Source organism: Rattus rattus, chromosome 5 (assembly GCF_011064425.1).
Source record: "Rattus rattus isolate New Zealand chromosome 5, Rrattus_CSIRO_v1, whole genome shotgun sequence".
Taxonomy (NCBI): domain Eukaryota; kingdom Metazoa; phylum Chordata; class Mammalia; order Rodentia; family Muridae; genus Rattus; species Rattus rattus.
This window is the reverse complement of record NC_046158.1, coordinates 68289582-68315320: the sequence shown is the minus strand read 5'-3', so window position 1 is coordinate 68315320 and position 25739 is coordinate 68289582. Positions and strand designations below refer to the sequence as shown.

Here is a 25739-nt window from a genome sequence, read left to right as displayed (position 1 = left end):
CTTTAACATATCTTTACTCTTGCTATCCTCCCACAAAACAAAAATAAAGTGACTCTGGTTTTTACTGGACGAGGTCCAGTAAAAAAAACTAAGTATTTCCCAGAATTGCTCCATAAGCTGTGTTCTTGTAGAATACTTTTCATTCATCTTACAACTGTTCATGCTACTATGTAGTAGAGTTTTGGAATTCCGAATTTTTGGGAACAAGTCTAAAGTTAGTTGTGGGAGCTCAGGCAGTCATTCAGAAAATGGAGCGAAAGCGTGCAGCGAAGACAAAGGGGAACCGTAAGCCTTCATCCGGAAAGCTCAAGGAACTAACAGGGGTCCGAAAGCGTTTATTACAAAGGCGTAAACACAAGCTCCGCTCCCGCTCCTAGCGGAGTTCTTCTACAGTCTTCTTTTTCCGGTTCCATTTCTTCCTGAAGTGTGAGCTAAACCATGTTAGGTATCACTGGCCAATCAGCGCGCATCTTTCTTTAGTCGTGCGGGATGCCTCTGCCAATGAGAGATTCCTGCGCTTCGGTGGCGCGACGTAAAGCTTATGGGCGGAGCCAAACGCTGAGTAGCATGTGAGCGAGCCACTGTCTTAATACGAAAATGCGGCGCTGAGCGCGCCGAAGGGGGCTGTGGGCGGGGCTACGAAACGGAGGCTAACCAATGGAAAACATAGTACGCTTATAGGAAAGGGAAGTCACCAATGGCCACATGAATATGACTATGCGGGCGGGTCTTGGACCTAAAGCGTTCAAAGAGCGGCGTAAGTCCGCAGCGTCTTCAGCGTCACTGCCGGCACCGCCTCTTCGTTCCATTCATTCATTCGTTTTTTTTTATTTTTTTCTTCCCTCCCCATTCACCGTAGTAGTGAGGCCTAGTCGCGAGCTATGGAGCGCGCTCTCCCGGCGGCCGGCTTCCTATACTGGGTGGGCGCGAGCACCATTGCTTACCTGACCCTGCGAGCCTCGTACTCGCTCTTCAGGGCCTTCCAGGTGTGGTGCGTGGGCAACCAGGCCTTTGTCGGTCCGCGGCTCGGAGAATGGGCAGGTGAGTGAAACGACAGCCACGACCACGCCGTGGCCCTCGCTCCCCGGCCGCTCGCGCTCAGCGAGCCAGCTCTAGAGCGCGGAAACTTCTTCAGTCCCTGAGAGCTACAGACTAGCGGGCTCTGGGAGATCTGACCTGCAGCCTGGTGGGCAGGGAGAAGACGGTTCCTAACTCCCTGTGCTTGTCCTGTTGGAGCCATTCTGGGTGGGCAGCCGGAGTCAGGCGCATTGTTCGTATTGTTTTTAATAAAGTTTTTCACTTGGCTTGAAAACTGGCACTGTGCTATGGATGAGAGCATAGGTGAAGATTGGAAGGAGGGTTGCAGGGACAACGAATTTCTCAAGTCCTGATCTTGGGGAACTTGATTCTCCAGTTACTTGAATTTTTTTTTTCATGTAATTTAACAAGGCCCTTTTTTTTGGGAGGCGGAGGCGGTGTCAGAGAAAATTTTGGTAAACTATTCTGGAGTTTCAATGAATAAGAAACGCTGTTCTAGGAAAACGGCAAGTCTTCATATCGTAATCAGAACTTTTTGCAAGAGTTTGAGAAAAAGTGTCTTCACAAAAAGTGAGCAAACACGCGAACCTTGTTGGCAGATTTTAAAAAACGAGAACAAAGGTCGTATCAGAGAAGTTGAGAAAGTAAGTCCTGGCTGGTTCTGCCCTCACCTCTGTTTCTATTTTTTGAGAGGAGGGCTCTTAAAAAAACACAGCATGCAGCCCTAATGTATATATGGTTCTCTGGTGTTTTGTAACTCACTGTGCAAGTCCCAAACATTTTATAGAATTTTGGGGTGCGGTTGCCTACCGACTAAACACAAGACAAATCATGTTACTTTTCAGGTTTGTTCTGTTCATTAAAGAACATTTAAACAACTTAGCAGGAAGGGCATGACAGTTAATCTTTGGAGACAATAACCTAATAATATGAGAAAATATTTAAAGTAGAAATGAGTTTGTGAGCCTTGATGTGGGGCAAATTATGCTTTTATACAACTTTTCAAAATCACTTGTTATCTTTTCATAGTCCCTGGGGAAAAGGTGCTCACTGTGATTAAGATTTCAGATTATATGATTTCACAATTGACTTTGTCGGTTTCTTTGTTGTCAGCTTGGAAAAACTTGTTTGTTGGTTTGTTTATTTTTATTTTTTAAAGTCAATGTGTCAGTAATCACACAGGAAATCAGTTATCCAATAAAATGAAACTTGCAAAGAAAGCCCAGTGTGTTATTTTGGCTTTATTATTGCAAATTGTTTATACCGTCTAAAACTCAGAGTAAAAGTCAAGGGTTGTGACATTGCCATTTTAAAGGCAGGTTTGGCTCCATTCAGATGAAGGGAAATTGGTAAGTTAGGGAAGTGTTTGCATAAGATTTAGGAAATAAATTTGAACTAGAACATTGGGATATGAGAGAGAACCATGGTGTCATAATGGAAGTGAAGTATCCTTGGGGTCAATTTACTTGAGCTTTGGATTTTTTTTTTTTTTTTAAACGACATTTTAAATGCTTAAGCAAAAGAAATGGTGAGCAAGCCAGCCTAGCAGGTAAAGGCACCAGGCCTAAACTTGACAGCCTGATTCCCACGCTCAGGGCTGCCTGCAGAGGAGGGGAGACTAACTCAAGAAAGTTGTCCTCTGACTTCTCTCCACATGAATGCTTTGGTACAGATACCACAGATAAAACAGCACCTCCCCCAGGAAAAAAGACATAAGTGGTCAGTTGTAACTTGTAAACATTTGTATGTAGCTTAGATCTTTAAATACTTCCTTACTCTTCAAATTCAGATATTTCAAAACTAGAAATCATGTGAATTCATCTGAGTTCTTCGAAGTGGCTGGATGGGTGAAGTGTAACATTTAGAAAACAAATTAGCAGAGGTAACACTTAGGGGTCTTACCATCAAGATGTGATAAGGCGTTGATTTGGGGAGAGTTGTGACATTAAGGTTAATTTTAATATATAGTTAGTATTGTTTTCTCCCTTATAGAATTGCTGTCTTAATCTTGAGTGTTCATTCCAGTGTGATCTTTACATAAATGCTTGTGGGAAGTATTCTTAGGGAGCTTTGTCTAATTTCTTTTTTTTTGGTTTTTTTTTTTTTTTTTTTTTTTTTTTCCGGAGTTGGGGACCAACCCAGGGCCTTTTGCGCTTCCTAGGCAAGCGCCTACCACTGAGCTAAATCCCCAACCCTTGTCTAATTTCTATTAGTGATGTTAATTTATCTTCCTCTTTATAGACAGTTAAATATTTTATTCTGTAGTAATTAATAGTGGTTCAGTTTTTGTCAACTTGGCATAAGCTTGGGTCCTCTGGGAGGAGGGAATCAAGGGAAATTGGCCTGTAGGCAGGTCTGTGGGGGCATTCTGCCCATTAATGACTGATGTAGGAGGCAGTGCCATCCCTGGGTCCTGGACTCTATAAAACAGAGACAAGAGGAGCAAGGCTGTAAGCAGCATTCCTGTGTGGCCTCTGCTTCAGGCTCTGGCTCCAGGTTCCTGCCTTGTATCTTGCTCTGACTTTCCTCCATGATGGACTGTGATCTGGAGTTGAAAGTCAAATAAACAGTTTCCTCCCTAAGTTGTTTTTGATCATGGTCTTTATCATGAAAGCAAACTAGGACATAATTGCTGAATTAATACTATAATAAAGTTAGTAAGTTTAGACTGTATAAGTAGATAGAATTTGTGTAGATCGGTTCCAATGCTACTGAATGCTATTTGTAGATATGGATACATTTGGAAAGTTAATATTTTATTTTGCTTCTTTTCTTGTTCTTAGTATGGCTTAACACTATTGGGTGGGGCCATGGATCTCAGACTAGTAAGCTAATGTGAGTTTTTAGGGCAAAAACCCTGCTCTGGCAGCCTCTGTAGGTGGGGCTCAGTTCCCTGCTTCCAAGTAATGGTGAAAATGGGAGAAAGCTTACTGCCACGTTGGGAGGGGAACAGGTGAGGGTCCAGTGACCCCAAGTGTGTCTTCAGCCAAAACTTTAGATTTAATAGCGGAGAAATTGGGCAAAGGGCAGTGGTATGCATAGTTAAGCAGCTGTGGTGAGGGTGTGATCCTGACTGTTACTGACTATTCCTTGTCCTATTAGCTGGCATGAGAAGTATATCTGTTTATCTCTGTCATCCCCTCCTAGTTGTCATTCCCTGAAGGGGCCTTTGTGGTTCCTACAGACTGATCACTTCTGTTCCAGAATGTTCTCTGCCCTTGTGGATAGTGGCCAACACCTGGGGTGGAGGGTTTGTTCCGATCCTTCCTGGAATTTCAGAATGCACATTTACACGATTCTAGCAGCCAAAGAACAAGGACAGGCACAGAAAGAAGGCAGAGATGCCAAGCTTTTCTCTGGTATTTGGTTACTGCGTGGGCCCAAGTGGGGAGCCAGTGCTGTTTAGTAAAAGCGGTTTCTAAGTGTCTGCTTCAGTAAGAGCCAGTGAGATGGCAAATGAGAACCTCGTGAGTAGATTATGGTTGGAAAGCAGTGTGCTTAGTCCTCCAGGAGCTCGTGAGGGAAAACAGAGCTGTCTCTGGAAGTGATTCCCAATCTGAGCTCTCCAGAGTCACCTGAGTTAGTCTGGTGAAGAGTGGCAGAAAGCAGAGGGAAGAACGTCTTGCAGATACCGTTGTTTTCTCTGGAGAAAGGAAAAATCAAACTACTGTGGTTTGAGAATTCTATTAGCAGGGTCTGAGTGATAAGGTTGTTGAGTGACCTAGTAGTGGGTTATTGTCTCATGGAAGTCTGTAATACTGTAGTGTGAATAGAAAAGCCTCTCAGAAGGACAGTTTTGTTTTATTTTCTGATTTTTTCCCCCTAGCAAAACAAGGCAAATTTTGTCTTCTTTCCAACTGGGAATTCGAGACTCTACTTTCTAAAAAGTTATTTGTACCACTGTTGGGTGACATTTCTATTTCAATACCCTAGTCATAGGAGGAATGGAGGAAAGGCTAGGTAATCTAAGAACTTAATCAGTGAGGGCCTCTCAAGGGTATTCCATTGTAGTATAGTTAGCAGATTGGCTTTGGAGTCATCTGGGCAAAGGCAAGCTTTTTGCTCGTAAGTGACCCTGAACAAAGATAGCTAATCTCTAAGTATAACTTCATCTTTTAGGTGAGATAAGTAAGGTTCTAATGTAGTCTTATGCGTTTTCATGGGTAATAAGTAACCTGTATCATATTTTCTTCACACAAAGCACATATATTTGATTAGTGGGGATTGTTGGGATGAAGAAACAATTGTAGTCCACATAGCCAACCAACTTCATGCTAACAATCTGAAGTTCAATGCTAACAGTCTCCTGTTCACAGGAGAATTCTGTACTTGATAAAACTTTACTGGGCAGTTCTTTGTGTCTGGCTCCCTTTAATAAGTAAAAGCTAGGATAGATTTAGATAGATTCAGTTGTGTGCAGTTTTTCAAGTACATTTGAAAAACCTTGAAGGCATCTTTGATCCTTCTCCAAATAAAATCTGTTAGGAAATTCCTTTGACTCAAATTTCAAGATATTCAGATGCTATCATTTCTAAGCCTTAATAATCAGCCTTCTATGTGCTTTCCCAATGGCTCCTCTACAGATGGGCTGTGGAAAGCCTGTGTCCACTGTCATCACCAGTCCACTCTGCTGCTTTTTCCTGAGATAGAGAGCAGAAGCAGGGACCCTGGGCAGCTCCCAGCCCTTCAGTGTTACTGACTCAGTACCCAGCGGCTGGGGTAGCTCGAGGTTATGGTGGCAGGACACTCAGCTCTTCCTGCTACTGGCCTGGGCTTCAGGGTATTGGGGTTGTCAGCCGTCAGTGCATGGCTCCTCAGCACTAGAGCATTGGAGCTGGTGATTCTCCATGGTGTCCGGAGCTTGCAGCAACTGCTGTGTCGGCTCTTCACAGCTCTTGCTTCCCCGCAGCCTGGGCTCTGCAGTCTCTGCTCCTGGCTGTAATCTGGGATTCTTCAGCAGCCTTCTAACTGCCTCTGCTAACACACTTCTGCTGAGGATGCCTAGGGCTGAGGATGCCCAGGAGGTGCCTGCTTTTGTTACCTGCTCAGACTCTTCCAACATGGTAATGATCTAGAGAATGCTGCTCATCCAAACTCACCAATCTGCTGAGTGTATTAGCTGTTATGGGTTGGAGAGGTGCTCCCCTCCAGCCAGAGTAAGGACAGTAAGATCAGGATGGCCGTGCATGGTGCAGTTATCTAAGGGTCATCTGAAGCTTCATAACTCAAGTAAAGACCCCTGGAGCAATAGCCATGACAATCAGGGGTTCTGGAAACTGGCTCGATGGTTCTCTGTGGGTACTGGAGGCTTGAGTCTTCTTGGGGTGTCAAAGACTGGACATTCCCCCTAGGATGGCGGAAGATTTAACACACCTGGAGCTGTCATGATGTCAGTTTAAGGATCCCAGAGGGAGTGACTGCCTGCCTGACAGCTCTGGGGGCTCCCTGAAATAGCTGAAGCTGCAATTGTTACTGAGTCCGTGGACCTTTCCCATTTTAAATGTGGCCTGCTGGGTTCGCCCATCACTTAGCATTACCCTTCAGCAGTGCTCTTTACCAGAAGTCTTGTTCAAAATTTTCTGTGGACCAGTAGTCAAAGTTCAGCAAGTGGCCAGTTTGCTTCCCTATATTCAGTTGCTAGAATCATGCTGTCCTTGCAGCATCTGTACTAGAGATTGCTGGCTCTTCCTGCACCTACCATTGCAGTTCCTCTTCATCTGTATTGCCTGAGTGCCTCTACCTCACAGAACACTTTACACAAGTCTATTGTTACATAAAACCCCACAGTCAATTGTCTCCTTACACTTGCACAGAATTTAACTTCATGAATATCAAGTTATTGGCATCTTTTAATCTGCTCTGTATATTTCTGATATCTCTTTATGAATTCTTTAAAAATAGATCGAGGGTTGGAAAGACTGCTCAGCAATTAAGAGCATTGGTTGTTCTTCCAGAGGACCTAGGTTCAGTTCCCACCATCATTTGGTGGGTCATAGCCATCAGTAACTCCAGAGCATCTGCCCTCTTCTGACCCCCATGGGCACCAGGGACACATATGGTACCCATACACATGAAATAAAATGCAGTCTGCATGTGCGCCCATGCCTCTGTGTGTGTGTGTGTGTGTGTGTGTGTGTGTGTGTGTGTGTCTCGCAGGTGCTAGAAACGCAACCCATATCTTGCAGAACAGTCAATGTTCTTAACCTCTTAGTTACCTTCCCAGGCTCTATGCATGCTTTCTTGATTTTATCTATGTGTGGCTTACTTTGTACCAAACTTGCTTATGCTCTATCTCATCTTCCTCTTTGATGATATTGTTTGTGCAGAGGCATTTGCTAATTTAAACAGGCGTTGAACATTGACTTTGTTGTCTGAATGATCTTTCACATTCACCTTCACACTTTCTGCTTATAAATTCTATCCACTTTTTAGAGCATTGTGATTTTTTTTCCCTCTAGGACTGCACATTCAGAAGTCAGTGCACATTTTGGAGCTGTGACAATGCTTTCTATGTGTGTTTGCCTATTTGTCACCTTAGTTGTGTGTTTGTAGGCTTGTATATGTGACATGTGCACACCCAGGTGGATGAGTTTGTTCTAAACCGTAAGCACTTCAAGAGTTCTTTAGAACATTATTTAGTGAATATCATGTTTTGTTTGGAAGTGGGTGTTTAGCTGTATTTTTGCATTTTGCAAAGTAACTTATATATCTCCCCTTCTTGGTTTTAAAACTCCAAGTATCACATACCCCTGAAAAGCTAGATTGAAATTAACTAAGATGTTCAGATAAAGACTGGTTATAAAATTATGACAATGGGAGATCTAGGGGTCATTTTCTTAATTAGTTATTGATATGGGAGGGTTCAGCTCATTGTGTGTGGAGTGACCCTTGGGCTGGTGGTTCTGGGTTGTTGTAAAGCAGGCTGAGTGAGCCATGAGGAGCAAGCTAGTAATCAGCATTTCTCCATGGCTCTGTTTTAGTTCCTGCCTTTGTTTCCTCTAATAGTGAACTGGGACCTGAAAGCCAACTCTTTTCCTCTCCAGCATGCTTTTGGTCATGGTGTTTTCACAGCATTGGAAAGCACACTAGGACATGGCTATCCACTGGAGCGCTGACCGCCATCAAAGGCTGCATTCGTGAGGAAAGCTGACTCCCCCTTTCCAGCACTATCAATTCCTAGTGGTTTCTCAGCTGATGCTGGGAGTTCATGAGCTGGAACTTTGGTCGGCTGGATTTTGTGTAGGTCTTGTGAATGCAGTTGGAACTGGCAGGACTTCTATGTTTTGTGGCCCTGTTGTGCCCCAGTCCTCCACTACCCCTGACTCTACTTTGAACGTGAAATAGTCAGTCCTTGAGGGGCATGGTGACAAGCTAACCTTTCTTCATCTGTGGCTTAGGAGATGTGCACTGCCTCGTATAGTGAATATTCAGATATTAACAAAATCTTGGTAACATCTTTATTTGTGCTCGTATCTTTGTAAAAATGTTCTAGATAGGTTTTCCAGTTATTAGCCCCGCCAAGTGAATAAAATCTTGCTAATTGGGAAAGCTAAGATAAACTTATAGAAATTGAAATTCTAGCATATTTAGCCAAAATAGTTTCTTAAAAAATTTGAGTTTCTGGTGAAATAAGTCCAAGACTTCTAGAAACTTCAGCTCTTTTTAAAAGAAATACTTTTTGTTTGGATCTCATGTAGCCAAGGCTGACTTTGAACCCTTTATGTAGCCAAGGATACTTTTGCCCTTTGGATCTTTCCGCCCCCACTTCTATATGTTGGGATTGCAGGCTTGTGTCATCATGCCTGGTGTAACGTTTAGACTTTCACTTTAAAATACTGGAAACAGCTTCAAATTTCTTAGAAAACTAGTAGTAAGGGCATAGATTGTATACATAGGGTCAACAACTGCAAGAAACCTAAACACCACTGAGTTGATTTTTGTCAGGTCTTAGCAAGGAAAATAAATTACACAATCAAGACTATGAATGTTTAGAGAAAGGCCAGGTGGACTAGGGCTAAGTGTTCAAAGGCAGATGGCTGCTTACAGCTATGGTACATTAAGAGCAGTAACTGGCCAGCTGTGATGGCAGAGTAGTGAAGGAAGGTCTTGGGGAGAATTAGAGGAAAAGAGCAGAGATGATTTGTGGTGTCTAGCAAGCATCCCCGATCTGAAATGTACCCTGAATTTGTAAATTTAGGCAACCCTAAAATTGTAGATTTGGGAGCTTCTGATTTTAGATTTGTAGCTTAGTACTTGGCTGATAAAGTTTATGCAAATTTTCCAAACTTTAAAGAACTCTAACAAATCTTGAAACATTTCTGGTCCTGGACATTTTGAATAGCTGATCTGTAACAAGGAGATTTTATCACATATTCCTCCAACTTGTATGAGGAAAAAGATGGCCCTCTTTATGCAAGAGCCTGAAGATGTAAAGAAAGCGTAGGGACCTCTCGCTCTGGAGGGCACCATTCCGCAGATCACTTTGTAGACCTTCCTACACATTAAGAGTGGTGCACTGGAGGGGCGGGCGCTTGTTTGTTTCGTGTAGTGTTGCAAGCTAAGAAAGTTAGTGGCTCCAAGATCTCTAGAGCCTCACTCAGCTGTCCTCACAGTCCTGATTTTACTGATTCTGTTGATGACAATGAATTGGTAAAGAAGTATTGCATAGATTTAGTGTACGCTTCTCAAGGCGGTCAGAAAAGGGTACAGTTTCTCTTAGAAATTTAAATAATCATTTTTAAAGTTCCCTTAGCATTTACAGCATGTGGAAAACTCATTCTCTAGATTGGTTTTTCTCTAATGACTGGCACTAACTGCTCACAGTTAAGCTAGCTTCAAGTAGAAATACTGTCATCCAAGCTCTAATGACAGCCAAGACTCCAGTCCTGTCACATACACAGTGCTGTTGCAATAAACAGCTCCCTAATCCTGCACATGCAATCCTAGAGTCTTGGTGTGCAACAGGAGCTTTTATGTGTCCCAGTGCCTACCGTTGCCTGCCGAGTGAGAGGAGGCCACCATGCCAGAGATAATGTGAACAGAGAGAAAACAACAGTTCCACATCAGGCTGAACAGCAACATTCTCACATTCTGGATTAGAGGATGCTGACTTCATGAGATGTATTGTAACAGTGACATCTTTATTTGCAGAGTCCTTTTGAGTATTCTCCAATGATTCCACAGCAACCCTGTGAGGCAGGTTAGCGCCGGTTTGCTGTTTCCACATAATATACCAGCTTCAGGGAGCAATACAGCTGTGGGTGTAAGTAAGGGTTATACAGCTAGTAAATGTCAGAAAAATGGAATCTTGGGTTCTTTTTTTTTTTTTTTTAACTTTAAATTCCATGCTCTTTCCAATTTACTCTGAAAGTTTCTGAGTAAGGGTGATTTTGAGGCAATCTGGAATACATGCACAAGAGCTCACAGTTGAAACATTTGTCAAATGTTGCTTAAATGTGAAAGGTCCATTCATGTCATAGCTATATCTAAACTTGCAGGACTTACAAGCATCAGGTGTGCTTGTTCGAAACAGATACTAGGACTTCTACAGACCTACTTAGTCCAAAGCTCTAAGAAAAGAATGAAGTGTGTGTGTGTGTGTGTGTGTGTGTGTGTGTGTGTGTGTGTGTGTTCACCCCTCCTCGCTTTTCTCCCTGTGTAGCCCAGGCAAACTTGGAACTCAGTAGGTGACTCAGGCTGACCTTGAACTCAGCCTTCTCTTGAGACACTGGGATTATAAATATGTCACTTCCTCTGTCCTGAAAAATTATTTTTTTATCAATAAAGGTTCCTTTTAAAAAAAAGAACTAGTACATTTATTTATTCGGGGTTAGGGTACGCACATGACACAGTATGACTATGGAAATCAGGGACTTGAAAAAACCAGTTTTCTTCTTCCACTATGGGAATCCTGCCTTGCTTGTTAGCCTTGACAGCAGATGCATTTACCTGCTTAGTCATCTTGTCACAGATAAAAATACTTAAAGAATAGGGGGGTGGGGGAGTTAGCAGCTAAAAGCACTTGCTCTGTAATCAGAAGGACCAGAGTTCAGATCCCAACACCTATGTAATAAGCTGGATGTTCCTGCAGATACCTGCAACCCCAGCTCTTGGGGTGGGGTCTGTGGAGACAACTTTCACTGAGTTACTAGGCTTTCAGCCTTGCTGAGAAAATAGGAGAGAATCTGCCTCAGAAGGAACTGGACTCTGCACATGCCTAGGAGTAAGCATCCACATATACCATATGCATACTTTCCACTCCCCCTCCTCCCAATATTCTTAAGATGTTATCATTTTATGAAACTATTATGGTCAGCTTCCTCAATCCATGTAGGCTTTTTTGTATCCATTCTTGAGACCAGGGCTTGATTTATGATAGTGTTAAACTTCCAGTGTTTCTGTATTTAATATGTACCTATAACTTTGACAGTTAAATAGAGATTCTTGTATTGATCAATTCTGTGTTTCTGTGTTTGAAATAGATTAAAGACAGAGAAAAACATTTGATTCTCAGTATATTGTTTTGTGCTCAGAGCTACAGGAGCACCTCTACTGTTTCCCAGTTGTCCATAGTTGGAAACTGGGACTGAAGACAGAGGGGAGTTGGGAAATAGAATTTTTTAATTTTGCTTTTTTAGGTAGGTCCATAGAAACTTCGTAGCTGAAAGCTTTGAAAATTTAACGGTAAAGAGCTGAGAAAATAGTGTTTGTTATTTTTCCTATTGGTGATTGATTTCATTGGCTCAATGATCTTAGCTTTTTTTAAATTATACTTAGAGAAAAGAAACTTTTAAGTCTGTTTTCTCATAGGTAGGTTTTTATAAATTACCCTTTTTGCAGGGCTGGAGAGATGTCTCAGTTGTGTTTTTTTTTTTTTTTTTTTTGTTGGTTCTTTTTTTTTTTTCCGAGCTGGGGACCGAAGCCTTGCGCTTCCTAGGCAAGCGCTCTACCACTGAGCTAAATCCCCAACCCCCGATGTCTCAGTTGTTAAGAGTGCTTTCTGCTCTCCCAGAGGCCCTGAGTTGGGTTCCTAGAACCCACATGGAGTAGATCATAAATAACACCTGCAGCTCCAGGGGATCCAGTTCTTCTCTGGGCACTGCACTGATGTGCATACCCCACCAACATATAATTAAAAATATAAATCTCTTAAAAGATCATTTTTATTAAATTAAATTAATATAAGTTACTTCTAAGTGAAGATTCTCTTTTCATTATTTTATTTTTCTTTCTATTTATTTATTTTTTTGTGATCAAACTCTACTGGCATTTATTTATTTATTTATTTATTTATTTATTTTATTAACTTGAGTATTTCTTATTTACATTTCGAGTGTTATTCCCTTTCCCAGTTTATGGGCCAACATCCCCCTAACCCCTCCCCCTCCCCTTCTTTATGGGTGTTCCCCTCCCCATCCTCTCCCCCTTGCCGCCCTCCCCCCAACAATCACGTTCACTGGGGGTTCAGTCTTAGCAGGACCCAGGGCTTCCCCTTACACTGGTGATCTTACTAGGATATTCAATGCTACCTATGAGGTCAGAGTCCAGGGTCAGTCCATGTATAGTCTTTAGGTAGTGGCTTAGTCCCTGGAAGCTCTGGTTGCTTGGCATTGTTGTACATATGGGGTCTCGAGCCCCTTCAAGCTTTCCAGTTCTTTCTCTGATTCCTTCGACGGGGGTCCTGTTCATAGCAGCCTTATTTATAATAGCCAGAAGCTGGAAAGAACCCAGATGCCCTTCAACAGAGTTCAGTGGTTTGCTGCTGGCATTCACCTCTGTATTTGCTGTATTCTGGCTGTGTCTCTCAGGAGAGATCTACATCCGGCTCCTGTCTGCCTGCACTTCTTTGCTTCATCCATCTTGTCTAATTGGGTGGCTGTATATGTATGGGCCACATGTGGGGCAGGCTCTGAATGGGTGTTCCTTCAGTCTCTATTTTAATCTTTGCCTCTCTATTCCCTGCCAAGGGTATTCTTGTTCCCCTTTTAAAGAAGGAGTGAAGCATTCACATTTTGATCATCCGTCTTGAGTTTCATGTGTTCTAGGCATCTAGGGTAATTCAAGCATTTGGGCTAATAGCCACTTATCAATGAGTGCATACCATGTATGTCTTTCTGTGATTGGGTTACCTCACTCAGGATGATATTTTCCAGTTCCAACCATTTGCCTACGAATTTCATAAAGTCATTGTTTTTGATAGCTGAGTAATATTCCATTGTGTAGATGTACCCCATATTCTGCATGCATTCCTCTGTTGAAGGGCATCTGGGTTCTTTCCAGCTTCTGGCTATTATAAATAAGGCTGCTATGAACATAGTGGAGCATGTGTCTTTTTTTATATGTTGGGGCATCTTTTGGGTATATGCCCAAGAGAGGTATAGCTGGATCCTCAGGCAGTTCAATGTCCAATTTTCTGAGGAACCTCCAGACTGATTTCAGAATGGTTGTACCAGTCTGCAATCCCACCAACAATGGAGGAGTGTTTCTCTTCTTTCTGTTTATTTTTGAAGACAGTTTCTCCAAGTGACCTTGGCTGTCCTGGAACTTGCTCTGTAGTTCAGGCTGGCTTTTGCCTCTTGATTGCTGCCACCAATCGGCTTGTTGAGGTTTTTTTTGAGACATATTTACTGTTGCCAAAGCTGGCCTTTGAATTTTCGATCTTTCTGTTTCAGCCTCCTGAGGGCTGGGATTACATGAAGATTCTTTTGTGTGTTAGTGTGTGTACATGCAGAGTAGGGCGGCTGGCTAGGAGGCTCCAGGTATTTCCTTGTTTGAAGCACTGGGGTTACAGTGTGTATCACCCCCACGGCTTCTTAAATGTGGATTTTGATTAAATTTGTGTCTGTCAGTTTACCAGACAATGAACTATCTCCCCAAATTGTCATGGTGATTCTTTATTCTATGTGTATGAGAGTTTGACTTGAACATATGAATGTGTACCATGTATATATTCCTGGTGCCCCTAGACACCAGAAGAAGGCACCAAATCCCTTGGAACTGGAGTCACAGAAGCCAACTTGTGGGTGCTGGTAACTAAACATGGCTCCTCTCTAAGAACAATATATATACTAAACTACTGAGCCATCTCTGGACCTTTAAGATGACTCTTTAAAGAGTCAATATGAAGGGTAAATGAAGGAGGATCAGAAGGTTGACATCATCCTGGGCTACATAGTAAATTTGAGGCCAGTTTGGGCTGCATGAGACGCTATATAAAAAATGACAATAACCAGGTTGGGGATTTAGCTCAGTGGTAGAGCGCTTGCCTAGCAAGCACTCTAGGAGCTGAGGCCCTGGGTTCAGTCCTCAGCTTCAAGAAAAGAAAGAAGAGAAGAGAAGAGAAAAGAACAGAACAGAACAGAACAGAACAGAACAGAACAAAAAGATAGATTCAAATAAGTTTAAATAAGACCAATCTAGGGGTTGAGGATTTAGCTCAGTGGTAGAGCGCTTGCCTAGGAAGCGCAAGGCCCTGGGTTCGGTCCCCAGCTCCGGAAAAAAAAAAAAAAAAAGTCAAAAAAAATGACAATAACCAAAACACAAACAAAACCACAGTAGATCGAATAGGATAGCACTATCGATGACATTTAAAAATATTTCTTCTTTTAGACTTTATTTTGTTTGTTTGTTTTTTTAAGACAGGATTTCTTTGTGTATCCCTTGATATCCTGGAACTCTTTTTGTAAAACAGGCTGATCTTGAACTAACCCCCCCCTCTCTGTCTGTCTGTCTGTCTGTCTCTCTCTCTCACACACACTCTCACTCTCTCTCTCTCTCTCTCTCTCTCTCTCTCTCTCTCTCTCTCTCTCTCTCTCATACACAGGCTGACCTTGAACTCTGGCTCCCATCTACCATGGCCCTGTTAGTTTTGTTTTTTGAAGTTTTTATGGGACTAAGGGTGAATCCCAGGGATTGTAGGAGACAGTGGTGTGCACTAAATAAAGGAGGAGGGCAGGGACTGAGAAGGGAAGTCAGATAAGAGAAGAAGCAAAGACCATAAACCTTTTCTTTTTTAAAGTAAATATATGTTCATGGAGGTAAGGGAGACAGCAAATTCAGAGAACTGTGAAGTGCTGGAGGTCTGTGCATTGACAAAATACAAAGAGAAGGAGCAGGCATTGAGAAAACAAGTGCTCATCTGTGAGGCTCTGAATGATATCCACACACTCCTACCATAGGTCAGCATCAGGCTGAGCTCAAGGCTTTAAGTTCTGTTTGTGAATCCTTTGGTTCAACAATTGGTGTCAGAATTGTATGCTGTAGTTTATAGTCGAGAAGAGTTTGGAATCTCAGCATATGATGTTTTAGGAAAAGGAGAACATTGTTGTTTGGAGAGCATTGCTTTTTATCAGTCTGAGTATAACTCTCAAAGCACTTTGTACTGTTGGTTGATAAATCAGTTTACCATTTCCTTTTTAGACAGGAAGTATAGTATAGGGAAATACAACAGCTGAATCAACATCCACTTTTAAATTTTGGTCAGCTGCTCTGTGTTTCCTCCTGACCCCCAGTTATGCTTGTCTAAAAACCCTCACTTTGCACATCTTCTGAGATGTTTGACATCAAACATCTTGACAGCACTGTAGAGGTATAAGCACTATGCAGCCTCTGGACTTTGGGCCTTTTCCCCACTTCCATTTTCAATTAGATACCTAAAAATAGAATTGTCCCATGATTCAATCAAACTGTGTGAGGTTCAGATCACTGCAAGGTTTATTTTGGGTTCTGCTGCAGCTTTGTCATGATCAACACCTGATTCTCTTTTTGATGTGATTATCTAATATATGTCAATTTTAGAAGATAACTAAAATAGACTTCCCCCCTACAATTTTGTTAACGTACGCTCTATTTCTGAATTAAAAGTTCAGTTAGTTTAATCACAGCCTTAAAGACTTAACCTTAAGCTTTGATCTTAATAGGCATAAGAAGTGTGGAATGAATTAAGGATATAGTGAAATTATTACTAATGCAGTGACATTTCAACTGCTATATAATTAGAAGATTTTGTGCTTGACATAACTCCCATTATTTTATTATAGACATTAGTATAAGAGACTGTTAGAAGTTCATATCATTTCTCCTTCAGTATCCCACTGTTCCCATCTCAGGCTAAAAGGAAATTTTTTTCCTAAGATTTTTAAACTTATTTCAAAATTAGATTCTTAGAATTATGCTATTATGACCTAATAGTACTTACTTACAGCAAAAGTAAACTCTTTGGACCAGAGATTTAACTCAGTGGTTAACATGTTTGAAGTTCTGGGTTCAAGTCCCAGAACTACAAAGAAAGAAAAAAGTAATATCTTTGAAATGAGATATTTTTCAAAATTTGCTTTGAATCTTTTTTTAAGTCATAAGACTAGGATTATATATGAAGACTGTCAACCTTTTAGAAATATTTGCTTCACAATATATTTGTTGGAGATTGTGAATTCATTTTTTTAATGCATACTAATGACTGTGAATAGAAATGTTTTTTACTTTGTATTTTGGATTCTTCTAGAAGCAGTTTTTGAGTCAACTAGTTGATTTGAGTGATAACCGTAGGAAGCACTAGTAGGGTACAAGAGAAGGGAATCTAGCCAATTTAGAGAGCATTGTTAGATGACGGTGAAGCTCAATGTCATTGCAGTGTTGGCAGCAGTGCAGGGCTCAAGAGTTCAATTAATGCAAGGCAGAGGCAGGAAGTTCTGGTATTTATTTATATACTAGAGGCCACTAATCACTGGTTGGAGGTAGTTGAAGCTCTCAGTTGAAGGAGCATCCACTCAGTAGAACTGTTCTTTAGTGTGCACTTGGGTGTAGCCACAGAGGAATTCCATGGGTGGAGATATGCCAACAGAATGTGCTGCCCCATGGGATGGTCAGAGAGGAGGGGTATGGGCAGAACGCCACCAATTCAGCTGTAATAACATCACAATGTTTTCCTTGGTCCTATTTTATTTAAATAAAGCAATGTATGAGAATGGGGAAGTCATCCCTGCAGATAATAACAGAAGTGCAGTAGAATGTAGCATAAGTGGATGATGTGTATTACAGTCTTGTGTTGGATGGCATTTTGACCTCATCGTTATGGTTGATGGATTACCCCATTAATATTTTCTGTAAATACAGGTGGCCATTAACCAAATATTGACTGGACTCGTAAGTTTGTGATAAGCAATGAGCTAACCTTTTTCTATTCATAATCAGTGCTGATTTATAATATGGGAATGAGTTCTATAACTCTTAGCTAAGTTGTAGCACGTAGAGTTGGTTGCTTGTTGATAGAATCCCAAATTTGTATAGGAAGTAAATGCTTAGATGGTTGGCCATTTCCTTTGCCACAGGAGTTAAATTTCAGTTATTTCGATGCTCGCTTTGTTTATCTTGGCCTTGGGTGTTGGTTAGGGATGGACAGTGAGATACAAGTAGAAGTGTGCTGGAAGAAGGACTTCTGAGATGCTTTCCTGAGCCAAGAATAGAGTCCAAAGGAAGAGTGCAGCTGTGTGAGAATGTGATGTCAGCAGGCATCCCTGGGACTCGATGAAACATACTGGGGAAAGACCTAAGAGCAGATTGTAGAGTAGAAAGATGGAAAGTACTGGGATCTAGGACTTGGCACCAAGCCACTGTCTTCACACATGCTGGCTGGCCGACCTTTCACCTTTCTGCTGACTTTGAGATAACAAATTCCTCTTTCCTGATGAAAAGGACTTCCGCTTCTTGCCACTGGATATCTCTTAAGCTCTAGACCAAAGAGAATGGAAGAAACATTTCTTGTTTTGAATACAATTTCATAGTTGGTCAAAATGAGTAGCTATTATAATCAATAGCTTTTATGAACCAGGCATCGTGGGCCATACCTGCAATCCTAGCTCTTGGGGGTTGGAGAAGGAGGAAAGACCTTGGCTCAAGAAATTCTAATACTTGATCTCAAATTATACTGTTGAACCATAATAACAAAAACTGCATAGTATTGGTGGGAATACAAAATAAATAAATCCATAAAACAAACAAAAAAACCAGGCATGAAGAACCAGTAGAGGATCCAGAGATAAACCTGTACAGCTATACCCACCTTGCTTTTGACAAAGGAATAAACAGCATACATTGGAGAAAATGGTGCTAGAAAAACTGGTTTCCATGTGTAGGAAAATGAAACTAGATTCATATCTTCAACAATCAACTCAAAATGAATCAAAAACTTTAATAAGACCTGAAACTTGGAAACTACTAGAAATTGGTAGGTAAAATAATTACAAATTGAGAAGGACTTGAAAAAGTACTCAGATACCACAGGATTAATCCCAAGAATTGACAGAGAAGAATTAAAAAGCTTCTGAATAGTAAAGAAGTAACTACATTGATGGCCCATGGTAGTGCACGCCTTTAATCCCAGCATTCAGGAGGCAAAGGCAGATTGATCTCTGTGCGCTCAAGACCAGCTTTCACAAATGAGTTTCGGGCCAGGCAGAAGTACAGGTGAGACTCAAAATAAATAAGTGAAATAAGAAAGAAAGAGCCGTCAGAGTGAGGAAACAGCCTGCACCATGGTGGTGGGGGAGTTTGCCCACTATACATCAGACAAGACATTAGCATCTAGACTATATAAGCAACTGCAGATTCATACAAAAAAATCAAATTGACAAGTGCTAGTGAATTGAATAGACAGTTCTGAAAGGGAACTTTAAAGATGGCCAGCAAATACTTGGAATTGTTCACCATTTCTCGTCACCATGGAAATGCAAAGTGAGCCTACTTTGAGATTTCATCCTAAACTCAGAATGCTTGCCATCAGGTAAGAAATGCAGGCTAGTTTGTATAAAGAAGAGAGTTCTTATTCACTGCTGGTAGGTGGGCAAATACATGCAGCCACTATAGAAATCAATACAGAAATCTCTCAGAGAAACTAAACATAGAACTATCAAATAACCCGCCAATAAGTCATTGTACCACAGAGACACTTCCAGCCTGTGCTTGATGCTGTTGCAGTAACTAGAAAATGCAGCCAACCTGGATTGAGACCATGATCCTTCTTCAGTGACGTTTGAATGTAGTGCATTAGTGATCCTGCTCTCTGTTCCTGATAGCCCTTCTGTGACTTGTATAAACCATGCCAGTTGGTGATGCTTTCCACTGTGGTTTTCTTTTTATTTGATTCATTGAGTTCTTAAGTCTTGTTGTATCTAGGTCAGGATTTTTGTTTTAATTTCCTTGCTGTTTTTCTTTTATGCTGCTGACTCATCAATTATGCTGATTTTTTTCATGCATTTGACTCATGTCTTTGTATACCCTTCTTAAAAAGATTTAGTTTTAAATTATGTATACGAGTGTGTTGAATGTACATCTGTCCAGTGCCCATGGAGGCCCAGAGGGTGTTGGATCCCCAGAAGCTAGAGTTAGAGGTGGTTGTGAGCTACCTGATGTGTGTGATGGGAACTGAATTCTGGTCCTCTGGAAGAGCAAATGCTTAACTGCTGAGATCTCTCCAGGACCCTATTTGTATCCACCTTCGGGTTGCTGATAATTTTTACCAGTTAACTTTTGAGATAATCACCTGGCACTTTACCTATTTTAGTATTTTTCAGTTCAGTAACTGAGTTCAGAATATGAGGTTTTGAGGGAGCCCCATTGCCTTTTCCTTTTCCGTTTCTTGGGTGTCTGTGTTGTGTTTATGTAGCAATGGCCTTGACTGTCTCTCCTGGCTTTATTTGAATAGCTTACTCTTTTTATATTTACTTATATGGATGTTTTGCCTGCATGTTTGTCTGTGTACCACATGTGTGACTGGTGCCTAACGAGGCCAGAAGAGAACATCAGATCTCTTGTGAACCTCCATGTGAGTGCAGGGGACTGAACTCAGGTCCTCACAAGGAGCAGCCAGTTCTCTTAACCGTTGAGCCCTCTCCATCTCTTAGCAGCCTATTCCTGAGGACTAGATACCCAGAACTGCTCAGCAAGGAGGAAGCAAAGTGCTTTGGGATTCAGCCAGGTCTGGGCTCAGTGCATTGCTGTCCTTTTGCACTTTTCAGGTGCCCTTTCACCCGCCTTGTGACTCTTGAAGCTTCTTCTGTTGGCCTTAGTTTTTCTTGTTCACATTCTTCCCTTCATGCTGTGGATGCCATTTCTAGCCTACCATCTCCCCTGGGAGGCCTAAGTGCTTGTGTGCTCTTTCTCTCTCTCTCTCTCTCTCTCTCTCTCTCTCTCTCTCTCCACATTATGAAAAAAGATTATGGTTTCCCTTCTCTCTACTCCTTCCAGTTCCTTTCTATTTCCTTTCCCTTCCAGATCCACTCTCATTAGAAAAGAACTGACTTCTTAGAGATAATAAAATAAAACAAAAATAAAGTAAAATAAGAACTATCACATTAGTTTTGGACAGGAGAAACAGAAGAACTGAAGAGAAGTCAGGGATACACTCGTTCACACACTCAGGAACCCCATAAAAACACTAAACCAGAAGTCATAATATATACTAGTATTTGATTGCTTTTGGTGTGTTATATTTTGCAGTATGGTGTGAGTGTAGCATTGAAAAATGGACAGTGTCTGTTCTCATAGAGCTTACATATTAATAAAGAAAGACAGACAGTAAACAAATAGTTGGCAAGTCTAGTGAGGGGTACTAAGAACAATTCATCATGGTAGAGAGAGAGAGTAATGGGGAGGGTGGGAAGAGAGTTTGTATCCCTGCCATTTACACAGGGATGCAGCCTTTCCCACTCAGTTGTCACCTAAACTGAGATCTGAATGAAACTTTCTTCACCCCTTTCCAACCATGTGGGACTCATTATTGTCCTAATGAATTTGTACCACAAATTAACCTTTGTATTTGCTTATTCCTTTGCCTGGAGTACTCTTAATAGGTAGTCATGACTTAACTAAATGAGTGTGTGAGGGAGGGTCAGGGGAGAGATTATGGTCAGCTGTTATCAGGCAAATGGAATTCTTCTAGAAGTGCAAAGGATGAAGCAGACATAGATCTTCCCAGCTGAGACCTTTGTGTTTCTTTGGTAAATAATTTTAAAATAATGCATCTAGATTGAGGCCCATCACATGCATATACATGGTACTTGGATCTCTTTGAAGACTGAGCCCACTGAAATTTTGTTTCAATTGCTTCTTCACAAAAATTAATTTGGACTAACTGTAACAAAAAACTAAATCCTCTTCAGCTTTGGTTAAATTAACAGAACAATTTAGCCTGGAAGGTTTCAAAAGCAGACATTCATCTTCCAGTTCTGAAGACATGAAAGCCCGAGATCAAGGCAGATGATGTCAGGTGAGGGCATGCTTCCCAGTGTGCAAGTGGCCATCTTCTTGTGTCCTTACTCACTGTGTATCTTGTAAGGACACCAGATCCGTTCAGGGTTTACTCCTTAATAATCTCCCCAAGTCCCATCCCTAGAGGTCATCACATTTCAAATTTAGGCTTCAGTCTATGAACTTACAGAGAGATGAAATCATATGTTGTAATATTTTGTCCATCGGACTAATAAATAATAAAGCCCAGTATCTTATTACATTACCCGTATTATAAAGAAAAGTTTGGAAAATGTTGTGGTTAAGTAGAAGTCTAGAAACTGTTTTATTTTAAAGCAGGTTTCTGTTTGGTTGGTGGGTTTTTGTTTGTTTGTTTCTTTTGAGACAGGATCACTACGTGTAGCCTTTGTTGGTCTGGAACTTGCTAAGTAGAACCAGGCTGGCTTTGAACTCACAGAGATTCACCTGCTTCTGCCTCACATGCAGGGGCTGCCAAACCCACCCTCTAAAGCAATTTTTAAAAACAATGAAAGGGTATATCGTTGCCTAAGCTTCTTTAAAAACTGCACATTTATTGACTATGTGAGTGTAGTATTTATGTGCTAAGCTGCTGTTCTTTTCCTAAGTATATGGAAAATATTTTACATTGTACATTTCCTTATAAACCTAGTTGATTTGGTTTATTAAGAAAACATAGCGACGAAGTACGGAGCAGCAAACTCCTGGTGTAACTCTAAAATGATTATACAAAAAATAAAAGGAAACCTTATTTTCTCTGAGCACGCCACACGTCTTCATGAGCAAACAAGGTAGTTTGGCACCACCCCCTCTGAGCCATGTCTTCCTGGCACAGCTGCAGCTGGTATAGCTAACAGATTTGCTACTGCAGATTCGGTGTTCTCGGTGTTCTGGTGGGTCACTTCTACCGTAGTGTTTCCATTGCTTTCTCTCATCCTTTATTTACATTTTATAGATAATGGTGCTTGGAACATAATTGGTCTAGTCAGTTAAAGATCACCTTTTGTAGTGGTTTTCAAGAACAGAACAGAAGTGAAATTCTTAAATATCACTGAGACATTTTTCCCAACAGCAGCTCTAACCTTTTTTACCCATTTTCCCTGAGATGACGGAACAGATTAGCTTTGCCAAGTTTTCTTTTAGCTCACTGTGCCCTCCAGTGGAGAAAACATAGGGCAGTGAAACAGTTCCGATAACAAGGGGTGGGAAGAAGAGTATTAAACACATCCACATACCAGCCAAGCAGATGACTGTTTTCTGCATCCCAGATAGGATGGTAGGTCTTCTGTGGTTTGTTAATTCCCAAAGAGGAACTGATAGTGCTTTGACTTGACACCTCTGGCCCAGTGCATTGTGGCCTTTTGTCCTGTGTTACAACACAGTTTATGAACGATTCGTTAACTCTAGTAGGAGGAGAGGAAAGGTTGTTTTTCCCCCTTCAACAATGAACTCAAGTGGTAACTCTAGTAACCAAAGAAAATCCTACTTTTATTTAGTGGCTATAAATAAGAAATATTTTGTACTTTGCTGCACTTCTGTGTTTTTTCAAAGCACTCAGATATGGGCATTTGGCTACTACTCTTCCCAGTTTTGAAGATAAAGAGCTGTGTCTTATGCTGTGATATGATTGGTGCATGGTCTTCTGGTGACCGTGGACTTACTGATGTGAACATTGTCTGTAGGTAATTGAGTCTCTGACAAAATCAGCTCTAGCACTCATGCAGCTATGGCCCAGGAATGCTGAACTCTACAGTCTGGCGATATGAACACTGTGTCTTCCAGAAGGGAGAGAGAACTGGCTCCCTAAAGGAGGCTTGAAGTGCAAGTTTCTGAATGTGTCATAAGCCTACAGAGGCTCAATACGACTGGCTTCAGTTACAAAAAGTTCTTTACCTGTATTTTTATTTACATGATGAATTTTGTTTTTAAGATTGAGTGAACTATGGTAATGTACTTTAAAGAGTGCTGTTGATTAAGGGACACTGTTAGAAATTATGCTGACAATGACTTCTGTTTAGATGAAGTTTTTAAAATTTTAGCTATTATTTAGAAATAAGCATATATTTTGCTCTCATAAAAGGCTCAGTGCAAAATACTTTTTAAAAATTAAGTAAGTTACTTCTGTCCTTTGAAATTCTCTAAGGCTTCTGTTGGATTTGTGGAATTTCTGTAAATCATCTTTTGTCCTGACTTGTTTTGTTAACAACACATCCTCCAAAAGGAGAGAACCTCAATTGAGACACTGCCTTCATTAGACCCACCTGTGGGGCATTTTCTTTATTAGTGATTGGTGGGAAGGGCCCAGCCCCTTGTGGGTAGTGATATCTATCCCTGGGCTTGTGGTTCTGGGTTCTGTAAGAAAGCAGGCAGAGCCAGCCATGAGGAGCAAGCCAATAAGCAGCACTCCCCCATGGCCTCTGCATCAGCTCCTGCCTCCAGGTTCCTGCTCTACTTGAGTTCCTGTTCTGACTTCCTTCAGTGATGGACCACAATCTGGAAGTGTAAACCAAATAAACCCTTTCCTCGCCAACCTGCTTTTACTCATGGTGTCATTGAAGCAATAGACCTAAGACATCTTTTAATCTTTTTGAAAGCATCTAATATTTCATAGCAATTTTCTGGTTATAAAATGTAACTCTTAGTGATAGAGTAATATACCTTTTTAAATTTAGTTTTGCAGAGATTTTTGTCTTCATGAAAAAGCTACTAAAGCTTGCACTGCAGTTAGATGTTATGAAATTAGTATCTAGCTCTTAGAGTCCCAGGTAACATGTGATATATTTAGCAGGTTGAATACTTTAAAACTAAGGTGTGGTGTATTAATTTGAAGAAAATATTCAGGCTTTTAAAATGGGTAAAAAACAAATTGCTTCCTTAATTCAGACAGCAAGGGTGATGACCCTAACGATGCCCACAGGGCAGGGCTTACAGAGAGCATTCAGCCTGGCACAGGGAGCCATGGTTTCCAGCTGCAGTGCTGAGGTGAGTGGGATGAGGGAAAAGTCTGTTCCAGTGAGAAATACAATGGATTCTCTTTGAAGTATTAGTCATTTCACTGACGTTTAATAGAAGCCACATTCAACTAAGTTATGGAAAATGATGTATTTCCAGATTGTTTATTTTTTTGAAATATCACAGTTTTTTTATTGCATGAGGAAGGCCGCTTTCAAATTCTCTCAGTAATTTGATATGAAGACAGTTCTATTCACCGAAGGCACTATTGGCCAATAGGAGTTTTAGTGGCGATGAAGATCCTGTCTCTGTGTTGTACAGGTAGTTAGGAACCACTGAGCACTTGGAGTGTGGGTAGTATGGGTTTTTTTTTTTTTTTTCTTAATTTCTGATTTTGACTGAAAATTAAGTTGATTGTCACATACGTCTTATGGTTACCATATTGAACAATTTAGAGTTTTAAGTCTTTCTACTAGGGTGCTATGTTCATCAGGGATCAAATTAAGACTATGATAAGGTGTGTATATTTTTTTCCTATCCTCTCTGCATTTATGCATTCTGGTCCTATTTCTAAATAACCAGAGTGTCTTGGGACCTGAGTTGGTAAGTCAGATTAGCTATAGAATCCTAGGATTTAGAAAAACCCTACATATTGTGTTTGCTCTTTGGTAACCTAGAACCCTGGAGGTTTACTTTTGTCCTTTTGAATTAAAATATAGATAGATTATGACAAATAACAGGAACCCAAGTGACCAATGAAAATATGGTAGAAACATCAGAGAAACTGTACTTACATGTACCTATGTGGAACTTTATTTAGAAGTTGATGAGCTAACCCAAATGTCCTTAAATGTAGCAAGGAGAGCCTCATACTCTGAGAGGAACTTGACTATTAACAGGAAACAGTTTGTGCTTATGTCTGGTAAATAATGATAAAATAGTGCTTTATGCTTTCAGAGGAAGTTATAATTCCATTTTCTTGGGCTATCCATTTTATTGATGGGAGAATCATGCTGTAATCAAGGTTTTAAGGTTCCTCTAGACAACAAACATTTGTTGATCACTTAAAAATGTATGCAGATTTTTATGTTGTGTTGGAAGACTAGTTCCTTCCCTGGTGGAACTAACAATCTGGTGGGGACACTTAAACAGTGGAACACAAAACTAGAATACGGTGTACTCAGGATGTACTGTCTGGTAAGTGCAGGTGAGCAGGGAGACCTGGTGTGGCAGTGAGACCTGAGGGGGTCAGGAGTTCTCAGGGAGAGAAGGTAGGGCGAGCACACTGCCTTTCTTCAGAGAAAGCATGGGAAGAGAGGAAAGTGTTCGTGTTCCATGTAAGCAGAGGCACTAGTTACTGCGTAGACAATGCCTGAAGGTTCAGGTGCACCAAATTTATCAGTGGTCTTATATCATCCTGACCTTGTTTTTCTTTTTGCTCAGTGTGAAGAAAAAGCTGAGCTAAAAATAGCTCCTGGCACAGTGAT

At 41.1% G+C, this 25739-nt stretch overlaps 1 protein-coding gene across 1 annotated transcript in view; it reads left to right on the top strand.

Moving 5' to 3' along the window:
- Nucleotides 1-761: 761 nt before the first annotated feature.
- Hsd17b12 (hydroxysteroid 17-beta dehydrogenase 12) overlaps nt 762-25739 on the top strand; it is a 123845-nt gene continuing 98867 nt past the window's right edge. Inside the window, exon 1 of the mRNA XM_032903770.1 lies at nt 762-1041. Coding sequence (XP_032759661.1) covers nt 882-1041 — 160 coding nt within the window. The 5' untranslated portion in view covers nt 762-881. The remainder of the gene's footprint in view (nt 1042-25739) is intronic.